The 24153-nt window shown below is 44.1% G+C and overlaps 1 protein-coding gene across 2 annotated transcripts in view; it reads left to right on the top strand.

The window, feature by feature from the left end:
* The window catches only part of TBCK (TBC1 domain containing kinase), a 494232-nt gene that overhangs the window by 375683 nt on the left and 94396 nt on the right, over positions 1 to 24153 (top strand). For both annotated transcript variants that reach the window (XM_069743716.1, XM_069743717.1), the window contains exon 24: positions 2227 to 2402. In XM_069743716.1, the coding sequence (XP_069599817.1) occupies positions 2227 to 2402 (176 nt within the window). The remainder of the gene's footprint in view (positions 1 to 2226; positions 2403 to 24153) is intronic.

Raw genomic sequence — 24153 nt, 5'->3', positions numbered from 1 at the left:
TGGCTCTGTGCTGTATACTACGTCGCTGTGCAATATACTACGTGGCTCTGTGCTGTATACTACGTCACTGGGCAATATACTACGTAACTGGGCAATAAACTATGTGGCTGGGCAATATGCTCTGTGCTGTATAATACGTCGCTGGGCAATATACTATGTGGCTGGGCAATATACTACGTGACTGGGAAATATACTACGTGACTAGGCAATATACTACGTAGCTGGGCAATATACTATGTGACTGGGCAATATACTACGTGGGCTGTGCAATATACCACGTGGCTCTGTGCTGTATACTACGTCGATGTGCAATATACTACTTAACTGGGCAATATACTACATGGCTGTGCAATATGCTCTGTGCTGTATACTACGTGGCTGGGCAATATACTACGTGGCTGGGTAATATACTACGTGACTGAGCAATATACTACGTAGCTGGGCAATGTAGTATTTGACTGGGCAATATACTACGTAGCTGGGCAATATACTACGTGGCTGGGCAATATACTACGTGGGCTGTGCAATATACCACGTGGCTCTGTGCTGTATACTACGTCGCTGTGCAATATACTACGTAACTGGGCAATATACTACGTGGCCGTGCAGTATGCTTTGTGCTGTATACTACGTGGCTGGGCAATATAATACGTGACTGGGCAATATACTACGTAGCTGGGCAATATACTACGTGACTGGGCAATATACTACGTAGCTGGGCAATGTAGTATGTGACTGGGCAATATACTACGTGGGCTGTGCAATATACTACGTGGCTCTGTGCTGTATACGTCGCTGTGCAATATACTACGTAACTGGGCAATATACTATGTGACTGGGCAATATACTACGTGGCGGGGCAATATACTCTGCTGTATACTACGTTGCTGGGCAATATACTACGTGGCTGCGCAATATACTATGTGACTAGGCAATATACTACATGGCTGGACAATATACTATGTGGACATGCATATTCTAGAATACCCGATGCATTAGAATCGGGCCACCATCTAGTTAACAGAAATAAACACTTGAAATACATCACTCTGTTTGTAATGACTCTATATAATATATGAGTTTCACATTTTGTTTTGAAGAACTGAAATAAATTAACTTTTGATGGTATTTTAATTTTGTTAGAAGCACCTGTATGTAGCTTACTGACTGCATGCAGAGTTTCCTATAGTATACGGTGGCTCAGTGGTTAGCACTGCAACCTTGCAGCGCTGGAGTCCTGGGTTCAAATCCAACCAAGGACAACATCTGCAAGGAGTTTGTATGTTCTCCCCGTGTTTGCGTGGGTTTCCTCCGGGCACTCCGGTTTCCTCCCACATTCCAAAGACATACCGATAGGGAATTTAGATTGTGAGCCCCATCGGGGACAGTGATGATAATGTGTGCAAACTGTAAAGTGCTGCGGAGTATGTTAGCGCCGTATAAAAATAAAGATTATTATTTATTATTAGATTATTATTATATCTACAGTGCAGAATACTTGGTTTTAGCCTTTAATCTTAATGTCAATGTGAATGAGGGTGACATGATGTGTGGATTGGCGTCTTTGTGTGTTGCCTTGCTGTTCACCCATGCTTCTTTATCACAAGAAAGTTAGTAAAAGGTCATTGTAATGAGCTGGTGATATCTTGGCTTGATCATGTGCACAAGGCCTCTATCCTATAGAAGTAAAAGGTCATGTACGAGTGTCAGCTGATCCGGATAATAGGTAGCACTAAATGAGCTCTGCTATGTGTGTGGTTTAATAATTAAGCTCCATGTCATGCTTTAAACTCTGTATAATTGAGCACATGTTTAGTTAGATTTAAATTTTGTATTTTCTATATTCGCTCTTAAAGGAGATATCCATACACAGGATAGCAGATAAATGTTTGATTTGTGGGGGTTTAATCCCTGGAAACCCCTCCGATCCTGAGAACGGGACCCCAAAGACTTGTATAACTAAAGCATGTTGTTACCACTGCTCCATTAACCTCTATACATCTATGGGAGCCAGGGGTTAGACCCACACCACTCATACATTTATTAAATATCCTGTATATAGGGGATATCTTCCTTATAACAATTTATGCAATTGTAATAATGTAATTGTAATATTTAAATTTTTTATAATTATATGTAACAATTTAGTGAGCTTTTCTACACTTATTGTCAAGATGAATACAACAAGGTCATATAACATTGACATTTTCTTTTTTTTTTTTTAAGGGAAGAGAACTCATCAAGTTAAGTGAACTAAAATCAGAGGTGTCCCCTCGAATATCGGCAGAGGATCTGATAGACCTTTGTGAACTGACTGTGTCTAGTCATGCAAAGGGGCTTACCAAAAAGACCAAGTCCAGCAAGCCCAAATTACTGGTGGTTGACATTCGCAACAGTGAAGAGTATCCTTTTGTGCCGTGCCTGCGTAAGTAATTCTTATGATCTACTGCTGGAAGTCTAACCTGAGTCCATACCAAGATAAGATATTGATCCCTTCCTTTATAATATTAATCTGCTCCTCTGGGAAATATGCAAATTGTCTCTTCAGAGAGGAAGAGGACTAGAACTCTAGTGCCACCTATTAGAAGTAGCAATCCTAACAGTCAATGTCATCCCTTTAACGAGCCTTGTCACATGACTTGGATAAAAGCCAAACCAGAATCTCAATGGAGGAGCATTGCGGCTTTAAGTCTCCTCACCCCGACATGCTTAACATGTCACTCTCCGCAAGGAGAAACTATGCTTTTTGTATCCCGGTCAGACGCCTCTCAATCAGCCAAACCAGATCTCCACTTTGCACTGGCGGTGTCACCGCTGTGCTCTGCTTTACGGCCGGCCGGCGCTGACACAGTGCAGGGAAGCTGACGCCGGGGGACAGACACCAGAATGTAAGTATGTACTGTTTGTTTTTTTTTACTTTTACAACAGTAACCAAGGTAAACATCGGGTTACTAAGCCTGGCCCTGCGCTTAGTAACCCGATGTTTACCCTGGTTACCAGTGAACACATCGCTGGATCGGCGTCACACCGATTCAGCGAGGACAGCGGGTGATCAGCGACCAAATAAAGGTCCTGATCATTCCCCAACGATCAACGATCTCCCAGCAGGGGCCTGATCGTTGGTCGCTGTCACGCATAACAATTTCGTTAACGATATCGTTGCTACGTCACAAAAAGCAACGATATCGTTAACAAAATCGTTATGTGTAAAGGTACCTTCAGTCTGTAGTACTATGAATCTAGCAAGTAATGAAATGAGGCTTGCAAGGGAGATCAAAAGCAATAAAAAAGATTTTCAGTGTATGTCCAAAGCTAAATGAAAAGTTAAAGATGCTCTAGGATTTTTACAGGATGAAAAGGATGAAGTTGTCAAAAATGGTGTTGAGAAGACTGAAGTTTTAAATTACTATTTTGCATCTGTGTTCTCTAAGACAGCAAATGTAAAATCAACTGATCTTAACAGTGCCATCGAAGGAATAAAATAATCCACACTATCTATAAACAGAGAGATGGTAAGGGAACATTTAGCTATTAATTTAAATCTCCTGGTCCAGACGAAATTCCAACTTAAGGTACTGAAACAGATTGCAGAGGAAATTGCAGAACCACTAGCCAGAATCTTCCAAAATTCCTGGAGGACGGGATAAGTTCCACAAGTTTAAAGAAAGGCAAATGTCTGTATCTTCAAAAAAAAATGGAGCCAGGAAATTACAGGCCAGTGAGCCTTACCTCTATACAAGGAAAGATCTTTGAACAAATTATTAAACAGCATGTATGTAAGTACTTGGATAAGGATACAGTAATTAACCAGAGCCAGCATGGGTTTGTAGCAAACAAGTCATGCCAGACTAATCTAATTTCTTTCTATGATGGAATCACTGACTGTGCGGATCAAGGAAATGCTGTAGATATAGTGTAGCTCAACTTCAGCAAAGCATTTGATAAAGTATCTCATACTATCCTTCTTGAAAAAATGGCCAAGTAAGGGATTGACAAGACTACGGTTAGGTGGGATCATAACTGTGATCATACTCAAAGAGTGGTAATAAATGGTTGCACATCCAATTGGAGGCGTGTTTGAAGTGGGGAAGCACAATGCTCTGTGTGATGCAGCAGCAAAAAAGGCAAACACAGTTCTAGGATGTATTAAGAGAAGCGTAGAGTCTAGATCATGTGAAGTAATTATCCCCCTCTGCTCCTCCCTGGTCAGACATTAACTGGATTACTGTGTCCAGTTCTGGGCACCACATTTTAAAAAAAGACATTGAAAAACTGGAGCAAGTTCAGAGAATAGCTACCAGGATGGTGAGCGGACAGCAGAGTATGTTCTACGAGGAATGGTTAAAGGATCTGGGACTGTTTAGTTTGCAAAAAAGAAGGCTAAAAGGAGACTTAATAGCTGTCTACAAATATCTGAAGGGATGTCACAGTATAGAGGGATTGTCCTTAATATCATTTGGACATGGAGACACGAGAAGCAATGGCATGAAACTGAAAGGGTGAAGATACAAATTAGATATTAGAAAAAAGCTTCAATGGAAGTCTTCAAACTGAGTCTGGACAGACATCTGTCTGACAGATGGTTTAGTTAATCCTGCATTGTGGAGGGGGTTGGACACGATGACCCTTAAGGTTTCTTTCCAACTCTAACATTCTATGATTCTATGAATCAGGATGTTCGTTAGGAAGATCATACAGGAGCAGGAACTGTGCAATCAGCAGCAGGAGAAGGTTTACAGCAGATCCCGTCTGTTTAGCCCCTAAGCAAATGTGGTATCTTAAGTTTTTGACAGAGAGATGTGGCCCCAAGACGCTTTTGTAGTTTGTGAGATTTTAGGGCACCAGGTATAACACAAGTATTTTCCCTATTAGCCCATGGCCAATTAGGCTATCATAGACAAAAAAACACTAAAATGCAATAGTGTGTTGTGGTCTAGGACCATAATTTGAATTTCTGTCCACCCTCGCTGAGTCAGTGTGTACACGAGTACTCAGTACATTTGTGTTCATGCCCCCATCACCTTCCCCTGGTTTGTACACATTATCTAATTGGCTTTCACCAGACAAATTTTAAAAACATACAATGTGAATACTTTTCTGCCCAATGATGACAAAAGTATTCTAGGAGTGATACCTTTATTGGCTAACCAGAAAATAATATGTTTGTTTGCAAGCTTTCAGTGCGCAATGGCTCCTTCTTCAGGCAAAATTACAGATAGATTAATAAGAAAAAAGCACAACATTTAAGGAATACTACAGTAGGACATTTGTTCAGGGGGTGGTAGGTGTGATGCCTCCTAAAGATAAGCCAAGGAAATCAAATTAGGCATTTTCTTACAAATGAAGAGGCAGTGGGAATAATGTTCTTAAGGTACCTTCACACATAACGATATTGTTAACGATATCGTTGCTTTTTGTGACGTAGCAACGATATCGTTAATAAAATCGGTATGTGTGACAGCGACCAACGATCAGGCCCCTGCTGGGAGATCGTTGGTCGCTGAAGAAAGTCCAGAACTTTATTTCGTCGCTGGATCTCCCGTGGACATCGCTGGATCGGCGTGTGTGACACCGATCCAGCGATGTCTTCACTGGTAACCAGGGTAAACATCGGGTAACTAAGCGCAGGGCCGCGCTTAGTAACCCGATGTTTACCCTGGTTACCATCCTAAAAGTTAAAAAAACAAACACTACATACTTACCTTCAGCTGTCTGTCCTCCAGCGCTGTGCTCTGCACTCCTCCTGTACTGGCTGTGAGCGTCGGTCAGCCGGAAAGCAGAGCGGTGACGTCACCGCTCTGCTTTCCGGCCGCTGTGCTCACACAGACAGTACAGGAGGAGTGCAGAGCACAGCGCTGGAGGACAGACAGCGTTAGGTAAGTATGTACTGTTTGTTTTTTTTACTTTTAGGATGGTAACCAGGGTAAACATCGGGTTACTAAGCGCGGCCCTGCGCTTAGTTACCCAATGTTTACCCTGGTTACCGGCATCGTTGGTCGCTGGAGAGCGGTCTGTGTGACAGCTCTCCAGCGACCAAACAGCGACGCTGCAGCGATCCGGATCGTTGTCGGTATCGCTGCAGCGTCGCTTAATGTGAAGGGGCCTTTAGTTATCTGGAGTCCTTTTGGTGGAGGTGTGAATCGTATCCATGTAGTGACTCATAAATCCAGGTGTTAAATTGAGTCCTAGTGTCAAAGAATTGAACATCTTCATTAGTTTGTATTCCTAAATTTTCCTTTCCCTGTGGTCCTTAAAATGACCTTTTAGTATTAAGACTTTTAAATCTGTCATATTATGTCCAGGTCCAGAGAAATGTTTTCCAACGGGTGTCTCCATTTCATTTCTGATTGTGTGTCTGTGTAGATTCATCCTAGTTTGTAGTTTTTGCCTGGTTTCCCCAATATAGATACTTCCAGGGCACCTCGTTCATTGTATCACATACACCATATTGGAGGATGTACATGAAAAGGAACCCGTGACCTTATAGTCCTGATTTGTGATTGGTACGAGGACTATATTTGTTGGTAATATGTCAGTACAAGTTTTGCATTTTTTGTTACAGGGGCCAGTCACTGATGGTAATAATAGGACACTTCTGTCAAGGAGATTCCTTAAGATAGGGGGCTGTTTATAGGCAAGAAGTGGTAGTTCTGGGAATATGTCTTTCAATTTGTGGTCTCTGTGGAATATGGGTTGGAGATCAGCACCAATTTTCCTTAGGATGCTCATTTGGGGGTTGTATGTGACCACAAGAGGTACCCTGTTGTTATCCTCTATCAGTTTGTAATCCAGGAGGCTGGTTCTTGGGATCCTTGTAGCCCTGTGGATCTGCTCATCTATTACCAGTGGATGGTATCCTTGTTGTAGGAATGTGTTCCTCAGTGATCGCAGCTGTAGTTCCTTGTCTTTACTGTCTGAACAGATCCGAATGTACCTCAGAGCTTGACTGTAGATGATGGATTTTTTTGTGTGTCTTGGATGAAAGCTGTTCCATCTAAGATAAGTCAGATGTCCTGTTGGCTTGTGGTAAATGGATGTCTGTATGGCATTGTCCTTGATGTATATGGTCATGTCCAGAAAATGTATTTGGGTCTTTGAAAAGTTAAGGGTGAGCTTGATGGTTGGTGGTACTTGTTGAAGTTATTGTGGAAGGTGAGTAGATCATCTTTTGAGCCTGTCCAGATTATTAGCAGATCATCAATGTAGCGGAAGTATGCAAAAGGTTTAACAGAACAAGATGACAAAAATTCTTCCTCCAGTTTCGCCTTAAATAAGTTAGCATATTGTGGGGACATTTTGCTTCCCATGGTGCTGCCCATACACTGTTGGTCTAAACTGTTCCCAAAAGAAAAATAGTTGTGATGGAGCACAAACTTGATAAATTGCAATTGATAAACTGAGGACTTTGAACATCTTATAAGAGCCATTGTATTGTTAGGGAGCTGATGTGTCAACCATTCTCTGATGAGCATACATACGCATCACGCAGTATTTTCTGGCTGCATATCAAGTTGTGTTTTTGTGCTACTTAAACAGGACATGTCATTTACTATTATACATGAGGCTGCCTCAGATTTACTGTGTATTCTGATTGCTGTAACGGGGACCCTTTAGGCCCATCCACTAGCTGTTCCCTCTTTCCTTTTGTTTAGGTACTCACATGATAACAAGATGCTAATCTATTATTCTATATACTATGTCTGTCCCATACCCTGTTAAATGACATGTTTATATTGTTGCCCCACAGTAGTGATGTGTTATGTAATATGTGGAGAAATTTACACCAATATGTCTTGTTTATGTGACTGTAAATATATAATTTTGTATTTTGTTATAAACAAGGTTTAGAATTTATTCAAGATAGTATCCACATTTTTTCTACCGGGAATTTAAGCTCATAAATGTTCTTTATTGCTATCTAAGTTTTAAAAACAGTCAGTCGCTTGTGCTGAACCGCCTGCATCTATTTTGAGGCCTAGTTGGCAGGTAGTCAGGTGAATCACTAAAGTTAGAGCCCATCCTTACTGGGTACACCTTGTTGTGGTTGGGATAGCTGTTACTCTTTTTGATTAAAAAAAAATAAACACGTACCCTATGTTATTTACATGTGATACTATTTATTTACTTGCAGATGTATTTCTGTACATTGTTTTTGTTAAACCAAAACCAAACCAAAATCGTGTAGCAATTGGTCTTTGTGGTGAGCGAAGCTTTGGCCTGCAAGCAACCAGTCCGGCATGTGGTCTTCACCATTGATGTTTATACTAGGAGAGTGGGGCAATAACAATTGCAGTTAAGTTTAACTAAAAAAAAGTTACCTCCCCCAAAAAACAAGAACAACACACATTCTATTTACTTTATAGATGTGACATGAAAAGGTAATGCATGTGGCATAATTGCTGTGTGATATATTTTTTTTTCAATGGCCTCAATGTATGCCACGTATGTCTCGAAAAAAAAGAGAAGAGATCCAAGTTGTTAAAAAAATTTGTGTTGATGTAAGTATGTTTTGTGCTCACTATATTGTAAAGATAAAGCCTTAAGGGTAAAGTGTGCTTGATGCACCTGGCTTGATAAGTATTATCCAGTCCTGTTAATCCTCAATGTAGTATAATCACCTTCTTCGAACTGTCCTTCTACAGGAGCTTTAGTGTAATTGCAACCACCTTGCATTGCATTGTAAGTCTTTTAATTATATCCCTGGAAAGCACTAAAGTATTATCAAGTATTTTATTGCTTGAGAAATCAATCCCCTTTAAGCAATTCCAAATAGCTAATCAGGGCATGATTACACATGGACATGAACCAGCAGTGTATTAAGTTGTAGCAATGCATACATTAAAGGAAGAAAATCAGACAAAGACTTGTCTGTTTGAGTCCAGAGTATTTGCTTGTGATTAAGGAAGCAAGCTTTTCATTGTAAGAGCTGAAAGAATGAAAAATATTCACTATAAATTAAAAGAGTCTATAATGGCAAATTATTTTTTTTTATCTTGAGTTCTAATGTACTTATACTATGGATGCGCAACTGGTGTAGAAGTATCAGTACTGTGACCATGGTCATGCAAAAAAAAAACTGTGTCATGGCAACACTAAAAAAAAGAATGTTGATTTTCCAAAAGTACTTGTGCACAAAAACACCCACATGCTCAAAATCAGATTCATATGTAGTTAATGCAGTTATATTAATTGAAATGTAATTAACCCCTTCCCGACCTTTGACGCATACGCTGCGTCATGAAAGTCGGTGCCATTCCGACCCATGACGCAGCATATGCGTCATGGAAAGATCGCGTCCCTGCAGGCCGGGTGAAAGGGTTAACTCCCATTTCACCCGATCTGCAGGGACAGGGGGAGTGGTAGTTTAGCCCAGGGGGGGTGGCTTCACCCCCTCGTGGCTACGATTGCTCTGATTGGCTGTTGAAAGTGAAACTGCCAATCAGAGCGATTTGTAATATTTCACCTAAAAAACTGGTGAAATATTACAATCCAGCCATGGCCGATGCTGCAATATCATCGGCCATGGCTGGAAACACTTATGTGCACCCACCCCACTCCTCCGATCGCCCCCCCAGCCCTCCGATCTGTGGTCCGCTCCCCTCCGTCCTGTGCTCCGCTCCCCCGTCCTCCTGTCCGCTTCCCCGTGCACCAATCACACCCCCCGCGCTCCAATCAAACCCCCCCGCACTCCGATCCCCCCCCCCGCACACAGCGACCCCCCCGTGCTCCGATCCACCCCCCCCCGCACAGCGATCCCTCACCCCGTGCTCCAATCCTTCCCCGTGCTCCAATCCTCCCTCCCGTGTTCCGATCCACCCCCCCCATGATCCGATCCACCCCCCCGTGCTCCGACGCCCCCCCCCCCGTGCCCTGATCTCCCCCCCCCTTATACTTACCTGGCCGCCCGAGGTCCGTCCGTCTTCTTTCCTGGGCGCCGCCATCTTCCAAAATGGCGGGCGCATGTGCAGTGCGCCCGCCGAATCTGCCGGCTGGCAGATTCGTTCCAGAGTGAATTTTGATCACTGAGATATAACCTATCTCAGTGATCAAAATAAAAAAAATAGTAAATGACCCCCCCCCTTTGTCACCCCCATAGATAGGGACAATAAAAAAAATAAAGAATTTTTTTTTTTTTCACTAAGGTTGGGGTAAGAACTAGGGTTAGGGGTAGGGTTAGGGTTAGGGGTAGGGTTAGGGGTAGGGCTAGGGTTAGGGGTAGGGTTAGGGGTAGGGTTAGGGGTAGGGTTAGGGGTAGGGTTAGGGCTAGGGTTAGGGTTTCGGTATGTGCACACGTATTCTGGTCCTATGCGGATTTTTCCGCAGCGGATTTGAAAAATCCACAGTGCTAAACCGCTGCGGATTTATCGTGGATTTACCGCGGTTTTTCTGCGCATTTCACTGCGGTTTTACAACTGCGATTTTCTATTGGAGCAGTTGTAAAACCGCTGCGGAATCCGCAGAAAGAAGTGACATGCTGCGGAATGTAAACCGCTGCGTTTCCGTGCAGTTTTTCCGCAGCATGTGTACAGCGATTTTTGGTTCCCATAGGTTCACATTGAACTGTAAACTCATGGGAAACTGCTGCGGATCCGCAGCGTTTTCCGCAGCGTGTGCACATACCTTTAGAATTAGGCTATGTGCACACGGTGCGGATTGGCCGCTGCGGATCCGCAGCAGTGTTCCATCAGGTTTACAGTACCATGTAAACATATGGAAAACCAAATGCGCTGTGCCCATGGTGCAGAAAATACCGCGCGGGAACGCTGCGTTGTATTTTCCGCAGCATGCCAATTCTTTGTGCGGATTCCGCAGCGTTTTACACCTGTTCCTCAATAGGAATCCGCAGGTGAAATCCGCACAAAAAACACTGGAAATCCACGGTAAATCCACAGGTAAAACGCAGTGCCTTTTACCCGCGGATTTTTCAAAAATGATGCTGAAAAATCTCATACGAATCCGCAACGTTGGCACATAGCCTTAGAGTTGGGTTGGAATTAGGGTTGTGGTTAGGGTTAGGGGTGTGTTGGGGTTAGGGTTGTGGTTAGGGGTGTGTTGGGGTTAGGGTTGTGATTAGGGTTACGGCTACAGTTGGGATAAGGGTTAGGGGTGTGTTGGAGGTAGAATTGAGGGGTTTCCACTGTTTAGGCACTTCAGGGGGTCTCCAAACGCAACATGGCGCCACCATTGATTCCAGCCAATCTTGTATTCAAAAATTCAAATGGTGCTCCTTCCGAACCCCGACGTGTGCCCAAACAGTGGTTTACCCCCACATATGGGGTACCAGCATACTCAGGACAAACTGCGCAACAATTACTGGGGTCCAATTTCTCCTGTTACCCTTGAGAAAATAAAAAATTGCTTGCTAAAACATCATTTTTGAGGAAAGAAAAATGATTTTTTATTTTCACGGCTCTGCGTTGTAAACGTCTGTGAAGCACTTGGGGGTTCAAAGTGCTCACCACATATCTAGATAAGTTCCTTGGGGGGTCTAGTTTCCAAAATGGGGTCACTTGTGGGGGGTTTCTACTGTTTAGGCACACCAGGGGCTCTGCAAACGCAACGTGACGCCCGCAGACCATTCCATCAAAGTCTGCATTTCAAAAGTCACTACTTCCCTTCTGAGCCCCCACGTGTGCCCAAACAGTGGTTTACCCCCACACATGGGGCATCAGCGTACTCAGGAGAAACTGGACAACAACTTTTGTGGTCCAATTTCTCCTGTAACCCTTGGGAAAATAAAAAATTCTGGGCTAAAAAATTATTTTTGAGGAAAGAAAACGTATTTATTATTTTCACGGCTCTGCGTTATAAACTTCTGTAAAGCACTTGGGGGTTGAAAGTGCTCACCACACATCTAGATAAGTTCCTTTGGGGGTCTAGTTTCCAAAATGGGGTCACTTGTGGGGGGTTTCTACTGTTTAGGTACATTAGGGGCTCTGCAAACGCAATGTGACGCCCGCAGACCATTCCATCAAAGTCTGCATTTCAAAAGTCACTACTTCCCTTCTGAGCCCCCACGTGTGCCCAAACAGTGGTTTACCCCCACACATGGGGTATCAGCGTACTCAGGAGAAACTGGACAACAACTTTTGTGGTCCAATTTCTCCTGTAACCCTTGGGAAAATAAAAAATTCTGGGCTAAAAAATTATTTTTGAGGAAAGAAAACGTATTTATTATTTTCACTGCTCTGTGTTATGAACTTCTGTGAAGCACTTGGGGGTTCAAAGTGCTCACCTCACATCTAGATAAGTTCCTTTCGGGGTCTAGTTTCCAAAATGGGGTCACTTGTGGGGAGTTTCTACTGTTTAGCCACATCAGGGGCTCTGCAAACGCAACGTGACGCCCACAGAGCATTCCATCAAAGTCTGCATTTCAAAACGTCACTACTTCACTTCCGAGCCCCAGCATGTGCCTAAACAGTGGTTTACCCCCACATATGGGGTATCAGCGTACTCAGGAGAAACTGGACAACAACTTTTGGGGTCAAATTTCTCCTGTTACCCTTGGGAAAATAAAAAATTGCGGGCTAAAATTCATTTTTGAGAAAATAATTTTTTTTTTTATTTTCATGGCTCTGCGTTATAAACTTCTGTGAAGCACTTGAGGGTTCAAAGTGCTCACTACACATCTAGATTAGTTCCTTTGGGGGTCTAGTTTCCAAAATGGGGTAATTTGTGGGGGATCTCCAATGTTTAGGCACATAGGGGCTCTCCAAACGCGACATGGTGTCCGCTAATGATTGGAGATAATTTTCCATTTAAAAAGCCAAATGGCGTGCCTTCCCTTCTGAGCCCTGCCGTGCGCCCAAACAGTGGTTTACCCCCACATATGGGGTATCTGCATACTCAGGACAAACTGGACAACAACATTTGTGGTCCAATTTCTCCTATTACCATTGGCAAAATAGGAAATTCCAGGCTAAAAAATCATTTTTGAGAAAAGAAAAATTATTTTTTATTTTCATGGCTCTGCATTATAAACTTCTGTGAAGCACCTGGGGGTTTAAAGTGCTCAGTATGCATCTAGATAAGTTCCTTGGGGGGTCTAGTTTCCAAAATGGGGTCACTTGTGGGGGAGCTCCATTGCATAGGCACACAGGGGCTCTCCAAATGCGACATGGTGTCCGCTAACAATTGGAGCTAATTTTCCATTCAAAAAGTTAAAAGGCGCGCCTTCCCTTCCGAGCCCTGCCGTGTGCCCAAACAGTGGTTTACCCCCACATATGAGGTATCGGCGTACTCGGGAGAAATTGCTCAACAAATTTTAGGATCCATTTTATCCTATTGCCCATGTGAAAATGAAAAAATTGAGGCGAAAATAAATTTTTTGTGAAAAAAAAGTACTTTTTCATTTTTACGGATCAATTTGTGAAGCACCTGAGGGTTTAAAGTGCTCACTAGGCATCTAGATAAGTTCCTTGGGGGGTCCAGTTTCCAAAATGGGGTCACTTGTGGGGGAGCTCCAATGTTTAAGCACATAGGGTCTCTCCAAACGCGACATGGTGTCCGCTAACGATGGAGATAATTTTTCATTCAAAAAGTCAAATGGCGCTCCTTCCCTTCCGAGCCTTACCATGTGCCCAAACAGTGGTTTACCCCCACATGTGAAGTATCGGTGTACTCAGGAGAAATTGCCAAACAAATTTTAGGATCCATTTTATCCTGTTGTCCATGTGAAAATGAAAAAATTGAGGCTAAAATAATTTTTTTGTGAAAAAAAAGTACTTTTTCATTTTTACGGATCAATTTGTGAAGCACCTGGGGGTTTAAAGGGCTCACTATGCATCTAGATAAGTTCCTTGGGGCGTCTAGTTTCCAAAATGGGGTCACTTGTGGGGGAGCTCCAATTTTTAGGCACACGGGGGCTCTCCAAATGTGACATGGTGTCCGCTAAAGAGTGCAGCCAATTTTTCATTCAAAAAGTCAAATGGCGCTCCTTCCCTTCCAAGCCCTGCCGTGCGCCCAAACAGTGGTTTACCCCCACATATGAGGTATCAGCGTACTCAGGACAAATTGGACAACAACGTACGTGGTTCAGTTTCTCCTTTTACCATTGGGAAAATAAAAAAATTGTTGCTGAAAAATCATTTTTGTGACTAAAAAGTTAAATGTTCATTTTTTCCTTCCATGTTGCTTCTGCTGCTGTGAAGCACCTGAAGGGTTAATAAACTTCTTGAATGTGGTTTTGTGCACCTTGAGGGGTGCAGTTTTTAGAATGGTGTCACTTTTGGGTATTTTCAGCCATATAGACCCCTCAAACTGACTTCAAATGTGAGGTGGTCCCTAAAAAAAATGGTTTTGTAAATTTCGTTGTAAAAATGAGAAATCGCTGGTCAAATTTTAACCCTTATAACTTCCTAGCAAAAAAAAATTTTGTTTCCAAAATTGTGCTGATGTAAAGTAGACGTGTGGGAAATGTTATTTATTAACTATTTTGTGTCACATAACTCTCTGGTTTAACAGAATAAAAATTCAAAATGTGAAAATTGCGAAATTTTCAAAATTTTTGCCAAATTTCCGTTTTTATCACAAATAAACACAGAATTTATTGACCTAAATTTACCACTAACATGAAGCCCAATATGTCACGAAAAAACAATCTCAGAACCGCTAGGATCCATTGAAGCGTTCCTGAGTTATTACCTCATGAAGGGACACTGGTCAGAATTGCAAAAAACGGCAAGGTCTTTAAGGTCAAAATAGGCTGGGTCATGAAGGGGTTAAATACAAAAATGAAATGATAAGAATAATAATAAAAATGAAATTATCACCCAAAAATCTTCTGAGAAAAAGTTAAAAGTCAGCTCACCACCAAGTTCTGTGTTCGGATCTCACTTGCATCCCGACACTTCGCAAGGATGAGGGTGAAGCAGCAAAGCAAGTCCAAAAATATAGAAGGTGTCCACTGGGTAGCGAAGGGTAAAGAAATGCTTTTAATTTAAAGTATTTAAAAAATCCATACAATTGATATCCTCCACATGATACACACTGGCTCAGAACCTAGATTGATCAACATGTTTCGACATGAAGTCTTAGTCGATCTATCTAGGCTCTGAGCCAGTGTGTATCATGTGCAGGATATCAGTTGTATGGCTTTTTTAAAGAGAATCTGTCACCCCCAAAATCGAAGGTGAGCTAAACCCATCGGCATTGGGCTTATCTACAGCATTCTGTAATGCTGTAGATAAGCCCCCGATGTATCCTGAAAGATGAGAAAAAGAGGTTAGATTATACTCACCCAGGGGGCGGTCCCGCTGCGGTCCGGTCCAATGGGCGTCGTGGTCCTGGTCCCTAGCCTCCCATCTTCTTACGATGACGTCCTCTTCTTGTCTTCACCTTGCGGCTCCGGCGCAGGCGTACTTTGTCTGCCCTGTTGAGGGCAGAGCAAAGTACTGCACTGTGCAGGCGTCAGGAAAGGTCAGAGAGGCACAGCGCCTGCGCACTGCAGTACTGTGCTCTGCCCTCAACAGGGCAGACAAAGTATGCCTGCGCCGGAGCCACAGCGTGAAGACAAGAAGAGGACCTCATCGTAAGAAGATGGGAGGCCCTGGACTGCGACGCCCATTGGATCGGACCGCCCCCCCAGGTGAGTATAATGTAACCTCTTTTTCTCATCTTTCAGGATACATCGGGGGCATTACAGAACGCTATAGATAAGCCCCTGATGCCGGTGGGCTTAGTTCACCTTCGATTTTGGGAGTGACAGGTTCCCTTTAAAGTAGTAGAAAGAAAATTACCGCACACTCGAAACTGGTATGATGCAAAAAGGTATATGCCTGATTTATTAAAAAAAAATAAGTCAACAAAAAGAATTGCCACTGTGATAATTCTTAGATAGAAAACCCGACGTTTCGACCCTCCCGGGTCTTATTCATGGGGTTACTAGGAAAGCAAATAAACAGTGTAAGTAGCTGTTTGTCACATAGCAATACACATAAAATTAAACTATAAGAGAAATTAACAATAAGAACAAGAAAGAGAAAAATAATACACCAATATATACAATATAATATATACAATATATACAAGGCAACCAGGGGCAATGAAGGGCATACTGTCGGGAGCAGCGAAGAATAAGCCTGCAGCAAAGAGGTAAATCCAGTACATCAGTTAACTACTGTTAGAGGAAATATAATGTTTACCTTAAATCTTTTGATACACAAACATAGGAGTGGCAGTGATAGAGGGTAAGACAATGGTCCCTTTAAGGCATAACCTGTCATTATAACAAAATATCCACATTACACAATGTATAGGTAGTAAAACAGCCTATGTACTGTATGAGCATGGGGGCGGGGGGGAAGGAGGGAGAAAAGACAGAGGGGTTCCAGACACGTATGGTAATGGTGAGTATGTAGTAGCTCCAGTATAGTTTGGAGGAATAGAAAAATGGGGCATCGGATATGAATCTTACGGGGTGTGTCCTCAGCGGTCCCGAATACCCCTAGGGCAGCGTGTATGGAGAAAAAGTAGGCCAATAGGAGGTAAGTGAGGGATAGGTATGGCCAAAGAGAGAACCCCCCTAGAAAAGATGCCACACATGATTAGAGGAATATAGTTGGATACCTTATAGTAAGTCCAGTAAGTGCTCCTGTGGCATAGGTAGAGGGATTAAGGTGGGCCGCAGCATGTAGCAATGTCCTGTAGGTAATCTAAGTATAGTGATAAATGGATTATACTGCCGGGTGGCAGGCGGAAGGTGGTGGGGGGCGGAGAGGCAGTGTACCTGCACTGTCCTGCGTTCTTGTCCGGGAGTCAGCGGCGCATCCCGCGCCCAGCTGCGTTGTCCTGGATTGGAGGTGAGGATATGCCTGCATGCTGTCCTAAAATACCGCCGTACCGGAAGTACGTACTCCCGGACCGGAAGTGACGTGGTTTCAGAAGCCGCGCATGCGCACTAAGCGCTATATGCCAGTAAGGGCGAAAGGATGCCCACTAGAGGGAGTGATGGCGTTGTCAGAGGCAGCGCAATGGGCTCTGTGTATAAATAAGGCATAAGAATGCCTAATGATAGAAATGTACAAGCGCTATAATTCTATGGATATTAAGAGGCGGAGCACTATGTCAATTTAAGAGAAAGCTGTCAACTAAGTATGATAGGAGAGAATGGGGTTGATGGCATAAAGGGGATTTGGGTGATTTACCAGATAATATGAGTACGAAGACATTTCTTGTTGGGGAAGAATATGACATAAGCATGAAAAATAAGAGCCAAAAAATGAATATAATAAAGGGGAATGATGAGGAAAATAATAATGATGAAAAAATATAAAATAATAATGAAAGAATTAATAATAATAATGAACGAAAAAAAGGGGAAATAATATAATGGAGGGTAAAAAATGGAGGGAACCGTATGCTGGAGAGGACTCACCTAATAGATAGTAGACTCAACGTGTCTGGAAGGTAAAAATATCAAAATTAGTATATTATTGCAGTATCCAGTCTATTTCCCTGTAGAGACCCTTGGGAGTTAGGGTCTCTAGCTTATGGATCCAGAACGTTTCCCTCAGTTTTAGTTGTTTGATATGATTGCCACCCCTCCTGGGTCTATGGACTTGTTCGATTATCTGGTATTTCAGTTGCGCCACAGTGTGTCTACATTTGGCAAAGTGTTCGGGGATAGGTAATTAGGTTTTATTACAGCGAATGGTGGATTTATGGCTAGCTATACGGTCTTTTATGTGTTGTGTTGTCTCACCTACATATAGGAGGCCACATGGGCACTTGATGACGTAGACAACGAAATTGGAGTTGCACGTATATTAGCCGCGGATGGGTTATGTTTTGCCTGTTCTGGGATGTGTCACGCTGTCTGACTTAATGACATTTGAGCAGGAGGCGCAATTGAGGCAAGAAACGTCCCCTGGTGTTGTGGAGTCAGTACATTCTGGTTTGAGGTGGGGCACAAGCTACCAATGTCGGCCCGGACGAGTTTGTCCCTGATGTTAGGGGCTCTTCTATTACACATAAGGGGTGGTGTAGAGAAACTAGCTATATTAGGGTAGGCTTTCGCTAAGAGAGACCAGTGTTTCTTAATGACTATCTCCACTTTGGGCATAAAGGGGTGGAAGGTATGGACAAAAGGTACCCGATTTTCGTTGGTGTGCCTCAGGGATGGTGAAGGTGGCTGAAGGACACGTGTCCTCTCCTGGTCAAGTAAGTGTTGGGGGTAATTTCTCTCCCTGAATTTTCTGGACATATTGTCCAAGCGTGTGGGGAGTAGGTCAGGGTCAGATACAATCCTCGCTACTCTTGTGAATTGAGAACGGGAAAGGCTATTGCGTGTGGCCTTTGGGTGGCAGCTGGAGTAGTGAAGAAGACTGTTGCAGTCCGTAGGTTTAGAGTAGAGATCTGTCGAGAGACAGCCCTGACCATCTTTCTGTACGAGAGTGTCTAGGAAGGGGATCCGGTTAGGGTCATAGTGGATGGTGAATTGCAGCTCTCGGTAGATTGAGTTGAGGGTCCGGTGAAATGCCTGTAATATGTCAGTTGGTCCTGTCCAGATGAAAAAGATGTCATCTATGTAACGGAGATAGCAATCTACGTGCTGCTTGTATCTATCATCCGTATATATGAAACTCTCTTCAAAAGAGTTCATGTATGCATTAGCATAAGCCGGTGCAACGTTAGAACCCATTGCGGTCCCCCGGCACTGTACATAGTAGGTTTCCTCATAGAGGAAATAATTCTCATATAGGACCAGTCTCAACAGTTCTAGACAGAGGTGTACAGAGGTGGTGGGTTTGCCGGAATTCTCTAGCAACAGTTTGGTTGCTGTAATACCTTTTTCGTGAGTAATGGACGTATAGAGACTGTTCACGTCCATGGTGACTAGGAGACTGTCAGGAGGTATACTACCATGTTGCCGTACTATGTTAAGAAAGTGTCCTGTATCCAATATGAAGGATTTGGTGGTCTTGATCAATGGTGTCACAATTTTTTCTAAGTAAATTGACAGTGGTGAAAGTATGGACTCAGTGGATGCCACTATGGGATGACCGGGGGGGATTGGTTAGGGATTTATGAATTTTTGGAAGGATATAAAACACTGGAGTAATTGGGTGTGGATTAGTAAGGAATTTTGCTGTCTGTTGGTCAATTGTGCCATTGTCAATGTAAGTGTTGATGACAGACTGGATTTTCTTATGGATATCAAAGGTGGGGTCCCTCGCGATAACACTATATGTGCTGGTGTCTGATAGTTGGCATAATATTTCAGTAGAGTACAATAGATGATCCATAATAACTAGGGCCCCACCCTTGTCCGCTGGTTTGACAACTATAGTTTTGTTGTTTTGTAATGACAAGAGTGCCTGTCTCTCTGATGGTGTCAGATTTGCACGTGTAGAGAAAAGACCCAGGCGGTGTTGGTGAGATAAGTCCTTAACATTCTTATCCACATCTACGGCATGGAACGTCTGGGGTGGGTTGAAGGAACTGGGGTTCCTCGGTCCCAGTGATGTGAGGGGGATCTCCGCAACAGAGACGTCCCCGTTAGGAGACACTCTGTTCTCGGAGCCTCCCGTGAGAGTCCCAAAGTGAGTCTTGAGTGTCACTAGACGGTAGAGTCGTTGCAGGTCCCTCTCCAGCTGGAAGCTATCCCAGATGGGGGTAGGGCAAAACGATAGTCCTTTCTGCAGTAGGCCGAGTTCCGCAGGGGAGAGCGTATAACGTGAAATATTGATAACTAGGTTAGGTGTCTTACCTGCGACCGGGTTGTCCTTTTTTCTCGATCTTCTTGTCGGTCGGTACGCTGGTGTCCTCCCCTGCGGCCTTTCGATAAAAAACGGGATCTGTTTGAACCTGTGGATGAGTCGCTTTCCGTGCTGAAGGAGCCTGTTTTGCGCTGATATGGACGGCACCAAGGATTGTTGCCTGCAGTATCGCTCCATTTATATACCCTGTTGTGGGTGTAGTCGTCGTTTTCACGTTGGAACGTTTGACGTTTCTTTTCCACTAGAAATTTCTGATGGTCCACTAGGATCTTGTCTGTCTTGTCTTTGAGATTGGTCCAGTCTGCGGATGCCAAAGTAGAAGATAGTTGTGTTTCAATTGCTCTGATACTGTCCTTTGTTTCTGTGGTTGCCTTTTGTAGAAATTCAATGGTCAGAATGATGATGTCCAAAGAACACTTATTTAGTATCCTCTTGTATTTGTCACAGAAATCTGGGTTTTCAGAAAAAAGTGTTGGGCGCAGGTTGCACCTAAGACCTCTCGGGATCTTGCCCTGTTTATGATATTCTGCCAAAGTTATGCAGTGTAAATCATAAGAGATTAATTTTTGTCGCTCCTTCTCGTAGTCCCTCGTCCTCAATTCATGTAGAGGGGTTTTCAAGAACTCACTTGAGTTCGAAACTTGCGATAAGATGCTGGAACTGGTTGCGGCGTCGTATGCGAAGATGTCGGACGTCATCTGGTGGACCGGTGCTACACCAATCAAAAAATCACATGGACAAGGATAATGGTGTGCACTCTGGTCAAAGACACGGAGGTGCTGGTAAAACAGACCGTGTGGTCAAGTCTGTAGTAGAAAGAAAATTGCCGCACACTCGAAACTGGTATGATGCAAAAAGGTATATGCCAGATTTATTAAAAAAAAATAAGTCACCAAAAAGAATTGCCACTGTGATAATTCGTAGATAGAAAACCCGACGTTTCGACCCTCCTGGGTCTTATTCATGGGGTTACTAGGAAAGCAAATAAACAGTATAAGTATAACAGTACATAGGCTGTCTTACTACCTATACATTGTGTAATGTGGATATTTTGTTATAATGACAGGTTATGCCTTAAAGGGACCATTGTCTTAAGGTACCGTCACACTAGACGATATCGCTAGCGATCCGTGACGTTGCAGCATCCTGGCTAGCGATATTGTCCAGTGTGACAGGCAGCAGCGATCAGGCCCCTGCTGTGCTGTCGCTGGTCGGGGAAGAAAGTCCAGAACTTTGTTTCGTCGCTGGACTCCCCGCAGACATCGCTGAATTGGTGTGTGTGACACCGATTCAGCGATGTCTTCGCTGGTAACCAGGGTAAACATCGGGTTACTAAGCGCAGGGCCGCGCTTAGGAACCCGATGTTTACCCTGGTTACCATCGTTAAAGTAAAAAAAACAAACGCTACATACTTACCTACCGCTGTCTGTCCCCGGCGCTGTTCTTCTCTGCTCTGGCTGTGAGCACAGCGGCCGGAAAGCAGAGCGGTGACGTCACCACTCTGCTTTCCGGCTGCCCGGCGCTCACAGCCAGAGCAGAGAAGCACAGCGCCGGGGACAGACAGCGGTAGGTAAGTATGTAGCGTTTGTTTTTTTTACTTTAACGATGGTAACCAGGGTAAACATCGGGTTACTAAGCGCGGCCCTGCGCTTAGTTACCCGATGTTTACCCTGGTTACCGGCATCGTTGGTCGCTGGAGAGCGGTCTGTGTGACAGCTCTCCAGCGACCAAACAACGACGCTGCAGCGATCCGGATCGTTGTCGGTATCGCTGCAGCGTCGCTTAGTGTGACGGTACCTTTACCCTCTATCACTGCCACTCCTATGTTTGTGTATCAAAAGATTTAAGGTAAACATTATATTTCCTCTAACAGTAGTTAACTGATGTACTGGATTTACCTCTTTGCTGCAGGCTTATTCTTCGCTGCTCCCGACAGTATGCCCTTCATCGCCCCTGGTTGCCTTGTATATATTGTATATATTATATTGTATATATTGGTGTATTATTTTTCTCTTTCTTGTTCTTATTGTTAATTTCTCTTATAGCTTAATTTTATGTGTATTGTTATGTGACAAACAGCTACTTATACTGTTTATTTGCTTTCCTAGTAACCCCATGAATAAGACCCGGGAGGGTCGAAACGTCGGGTTTTCTATCTACATATTATCACAGTGGCAATTCTTTTTGTTGACTTATTTTTTTTTAATAAATCAGGCATATACCTTTTTGCATCATACCAGTTTCGAGTGTGCGGTAATTTTCTTTCTACTACTGACTTGACCACACGGTCTGTTTTACCAGCACCTCAGTGTCTTTGACCAGAGTGCACACCATTATCCTTCTCCAGGTTCCCTTTAAATACTTTGAAAATAAATGTTAATTTTTATCCTTCGTTACCCGCTGGACACCATCTATATTTTTCCAAAATGTTCTGAGGGTTTCAAAATAAAAGGATTTTCCACTAGAAAATAAACCCTCAAACTCGCCTTTTTTTTAACCCCTTCCCGACCCATGACGCCACGTTTGCGTCATGAAAGTCGGTGCCAATCCGACCCATGACGCCTATGTGGCGTCATGGAAAGATCGCGTCCCTGCAGATCCGGTGAAAGGGTTAACTCCCATTTCACCCGATCTGCAGGAACAGGGGGAGTGGTAGTTTAGCCCAGGGGGGGTGGCTTCACCCCCTCGTGGCTACGATCGCTCTGATTGGCTGTTGAAAGTGAAACTGCCAAACAGAGCGATTTGTAATATTTCACCTATTATAACGGGTGAAATATTACAATCCAGCCATGGCCGGTGCTGCAATATCATCGGCCATGGCTGGAAATACTAATGTGCCCCCACCCCACCGATCACCCCCCCAGCCCCCCGATCTGGCCGGTACACTGCTCCGGCTCCCCTCCATCCAGTGCTCCGCTCCCCCCCGTGCTCTTGTCCGCTCCCCCCGTGCTCCAATCACCCCCCCGTGCTCCAATCACCCCCCCTGCATTCCGATCCACCCCCCTGTGCTCCGTTCCACCCCCCCGTGCTCCGTTCCAGCCCCCCCGTGCTCCGTTCCAGCCCCCCCGTGCTCCGTTCCACGCCTGCCGTGCTCCGATTGCTCCGATCCCCCCCCCCGTGGTCCCCCCCACCCCATCATACTTACCGATCCTGCCGGGGTCCCGTCCGTCTTCTCCCTGGGCGCCGCCATCTTCCAAAATGGCGGGCGCATGCGCAGTGCGCCCGCCGAATCTGCCGGCCGGCAGATTCGTTCCAAAGTGCATTTTGATCACTGAGATAGATTATATCTCAGTGATCAAAATAAAAAAAATAATAAATGACCCCCCCCTTTGTCACCCCCATAGGTAGGGACAATAAAAAAATAAAGAAATTTTTTTTCCACTAATGTTAGAATAGGGTTAGGGTTAGGGGTAGGGGTAGGGTTAGGGGTAGGGCTAGGGTTAGGGCTAGGGTTAGGGGTAGGGTTAGGGTTAGGGTTTCGGTATGTGCACACGTATTCTGGTCCTCTGCGGATTTTTCCGCTGCGGATTTGATAAATCCGCAGAGCTAAACCGCTGCGGATTTATGGCGGATTTACCGCGTTTTTTTATGCGCATTTCACTGCGGTTTTACAATTGCGATTTTCTATTTGAGCAGTTGTAAAACCGCTGCGGAATCCGCACAAAGAAGTGACATGCTGCGGAATGTAAACCGCTGCGTTTCCGTGCAGTTTTTCCGCAGCATGTGTACAGCGATTTTTGTTTCCCATAGGTCTACATTGAACTGTAAACTCATGGGAAACTGCTGCGGATCTGCAGCGTTTTCCGCAGTGTGCACATACCTTTAGAATTAGGCTATGTGCACACGGTGCGGATTTGGCTGCGGATTGGCCGCTGCGGATTCGCAGCAGTATTCCATTAGGTTTACAGTACCATGTAAACATATGAAAAACCAAATCCGCTGTGCCCATGGTGCAGAAAATACCGCGCGGAAACGCTGCGTTGTATTTTCCGCAGCATGTCAATTCTTTGTGCGGATTCCGCAGCGTTTTACACCTGTTCCTCAATAGGAATCCGCAGGTGAAATCCGCACAAAAAACACTGGAAATCCGCGGAAAATCCGCAGATAAAACGCAGTGCCTTTTACCCGCGGATTTTTCAAAAATGGTGCGGAAATATCTCACACGAATCCGCAACGTGGGCACATAGCCTTAGGGTTAGGGTTGGAATTAGGGTTGTGGTTAGGGTTGTGATTAGGGTTATGGCTACAGTTGGGATTAGGGTTAGGGGTGTGTTGGGGTTAGTGTTGGAGGTAGAATTGAGGGGTTACCACTGTTTAGGCACATCAGGGGTCTCCAAACGCAACATGGCGCCACCATTGATTCCAGCCAATCTCGTATTCAAAAAGTCAAATGGTGCTCCCTCACTTCCGAGCCCTGACGTGTGCCCAAACAGTG

This window comes from Ranitomeya imitator, chromosome 1 (genome assembly GCF_032444005.1).
Source record: "Ranitomeya imitator isolate aRanImi1 chromosome 1, aRanImi1.pri, whole genome shotgun sequence".
Taxonomy (NCBI): Eukaryota; Metazoa; Chordata; class Amphibia; order Anura; family Dendrobatidae; genus Ranitomeya; species Ranitomeya imitator.
The sequence above is the reverse complement of the archived record's forward strand: the minus strand, read 5'-3'. Positions and strand labels throughout refer to the sequence as shown.